Source organism: Octodon degus, unplaced genomic scaffold (genome assembly GCF_000260255.1).
Source record: "Octodon degus isolate 3935 unplaced genomic scaffold, OctDeg1.0 scaffold00001, whole genome shotgun sequence".
In the NCBI taxonomy this organism is placed as follows: domain Eukaryota; kingdom Metazoa; phylum Chordata; class Mammalia; order Rodentia; family Octodontidae; genus Octodon; species Octodon degus.
This window is the reverse complement of record NW_004524577.1, coordinates 23,198,007-23,200,689: the sequence shown is the minus strand read 5'-3', so window position 1 is coordinate 23,200,689 and position 2,683 is coordinate 23,198,007. Positions and strand designations below refer to the sequence as shown.

General features: G+C 40.9%; 1 protein-coding gene across 1 annotated transcript in view; it reads left to right on the top strand.

The window, feature by feature from the left end:
- The window catches only part of Cdk7 (cyclin dependent kinase 7), a 36,497-nt gene that overhangs the window by 24,146 nt on the left and 9,668 nt on the right, over positions 1 to 2,683 (top strand). Inside the window, exon 9 of the mRNA XM_004623026.2 lies at positions 2,348 to 2,434. Within this exon, the coding sequence (XP_004623083.1) occupies positions 2,348 to 2,434 (87 nt within the window). The remainder of the gene's footprint in view (positions 1 to 2,347; positions 2,435 to 2,683) is intronic.

The window sequence follows — 2,683 nt, the reverse complement described above, 5'->3', positions numbered from 1 at the left end:
AAAAATGTTGAGAGACCTGGTTCTTCATTAAAATCATGTCTGCCATGTGACGTTTTTATTTTTGGTTTTATTAGGTTTTTTTTTAAATCCAATAATTTTATTTGCAAAATATGGTATCTATACATACGAGAATAGAGTATTAAAAGAGAAGAGAGAACATTACAGTATAATTTCATTAACTATTTTAAGTTGGTATTTTGAAGTTTTTCCATCATTGACAAATAAATAAGTAGGTAGCATGATAAACTTACTCAAAATCTATTTTTATGCTTTCTTTTGTTCTTGGTGTTTTATGAAATCACTAAATGAAATAGTTGGGTGTGAAGAATTGAGGTAAATGACACAAACAGCATATTGCATAATTATTTCCCAAATATTTTAGATGAGGCAGAAAGTTTCTTTCAAAATATTAGAATAAATTTCCAATTTGTTCTAATTGCAATTCTGTGGCATGCTGAAAGAGAAAGATCATTTCAGAGAAAGGGAAACTAAATTGTGGAAATTTGGAGAGTAAGTTCCCAGAAAAGCACGTCCGGATTGTTTTCGGCTCCCTTGTGGACTGCTTCGTGTAGTCACTGAGTCATACTACTTACTGGCTAATTCATTGGCTTATATCTTGATTCAGCAAATGCTAGTTGGCGTCTGCAATGTGCTAGTCATTGTTCTAGAAGCTGAGAAGACTATGGATATAACTCAGTGGTAGAGCACCTGCTGAGGGTATGAGCCCCAGGGTCCCACGCCCCACGCCCAACACGGGGCCTGGGCTAGGACTGGATCTGGGGGTCCCCAGAACACGGCAGAACTTCTCACTTGGTGGGCAGGGCAGGGGGGTGCTGCGGAGTGGTGGTGGGGGTCCCAAGGGAGTGGAAGAGGGTCTCACCCATGCTGCGCCTGGGCTGGGACCAGCAGGTCCCGCCGGCGCAGGGTAGCTGGAAGCTCTCCCACCTTCTCTCTCTTTTTTTTTTTTTAACTTGGTAGGTGGATAGCGGTATTCATTTCTTTTATTGTTCATTTTTTTGTGGTGCTAAGGATGGAACCCAGGGCCTTGCACAGGCGAGGCTCTACCACTCAGCCACAGCGCCCAGTGACATTTTAAAATGTAAATATTTGTAAATTTCTTAAAAGTGCTCAAAAAATAAATAAATAAAAACAAAAAAAAGACAAAACAACAAAAAAATATTGGTCAAAAAAAAAGTGTTCAAGATCATTGTATTGAGAATTAAGGCTTTTTTCTTTTTCATTTGAAAAAAATGAATTGGAAAATAATGTCTATGGTAGCAGGGATGTTGATAATTCATCACTTGTATTTTTGATGTGTGATTATTAGCCTTTTTTAAAGTTTGCCATTACACTTTTTTTTAAAAAATGTATTTGGTGTAGGATCTCACTATGCAACTCAGATTCATAGTGATCATCCTATTTTCAGCCTCCCCAATGCATGCACCGCCACGCCTGGTCTTGGTGGCCGGCTCAGCGGGCCCAAGGGCAGGGCCAGTGTGGCACGTGGTGCCAGGGATTGAACCCAGGTCCCTGTGCCTGCCTAAGCAGGTGCTTACTCTGCTGAGCTATCTCACTGGCCCCTACACTTCTTTTTGTCCCCCTACACTTCTTTAAAGAAAGGATTTACCACTAAATGATTTCAGCGGGGTTGGAATATTGCTACGTTCTGTTCCCCTCCAGAACTGGTACCTTCCCTGGAATGGTTCTCTGCTTCCATCGGAAGCCCTTCTGAGCACCGTAATCCCGGTGTCCCTTGCCTTCCACTGCTGCCTCCTCTGGGAAGTTTTTTTTACCTGACCACCCTGAGAGCCTCGGTGCTGTTTCTCTGTGGGATAGGGTGTTGGACTCAGCTTACGAATCTTGTGTTTTATGTCAGTGTTCATCACCTTACCTCGGGGAAAGCAGGCAGTAGCTTTCTCTTGTTGCAGTAGCTAAGCTTTAGCCCACCCAGTGCCTGTTACATGGTGAAGTTTATTAGAGCTTCTCAAGAGTGAAATTAGTAGTGAGTAAAGTGAGTAGTCCCTACTTTATTTCTGCACTAATCTTAGTGAAGAGGCTGCAAAGCAATCCTTACTTCATTTCTAACCCTTTTCAATTATTTTACTGAATTTATAGTTTATGCTGAGTGTGGTGGTGCATGCCTATAATTTTAGCATTCAGGAGGCTGAAGCCAGGGATTGCCACTAGTTTGAGGCCAGCCCGGACTAACCAGCAAGACCCTATCTCAATTTTTAAAAAAATAAAAAAATAATAATAATAATAATAATAATAATAATAATGTTGATTTGTGTAATAACTATCAAAAATCACCTTGCAATGTTTTGTCTCTTTCTTTGTTTTACCCCAGGTTCCTTTTTTGCCAGGAGACTCAGATCTCGATCAGCTTACAAGAATCTTTGAAACTTTGGGCACACCAACTGAGGAACAGTGGCCTGTGAGTTTCTATGCATTTTCTTTAAAATGTCGTTAGGATTCACTGAAGTTACACAGTTGCCGCAGGCTTTCTGTCCTGTTGTGTGGCCACTGAAGAAATGTCTTTATTGTCTCAATTTACTAATAATGTATCCTTATTACAGGATTTCAGATGGTAAAGAGTAAGTTAAGGGCCAGGGAGATGGCTCAGTGGAATAAGCACTTCCCTGGCAAGCACAAGGGCTTGAGTTCAATCCCTGGTTCTGCAAAA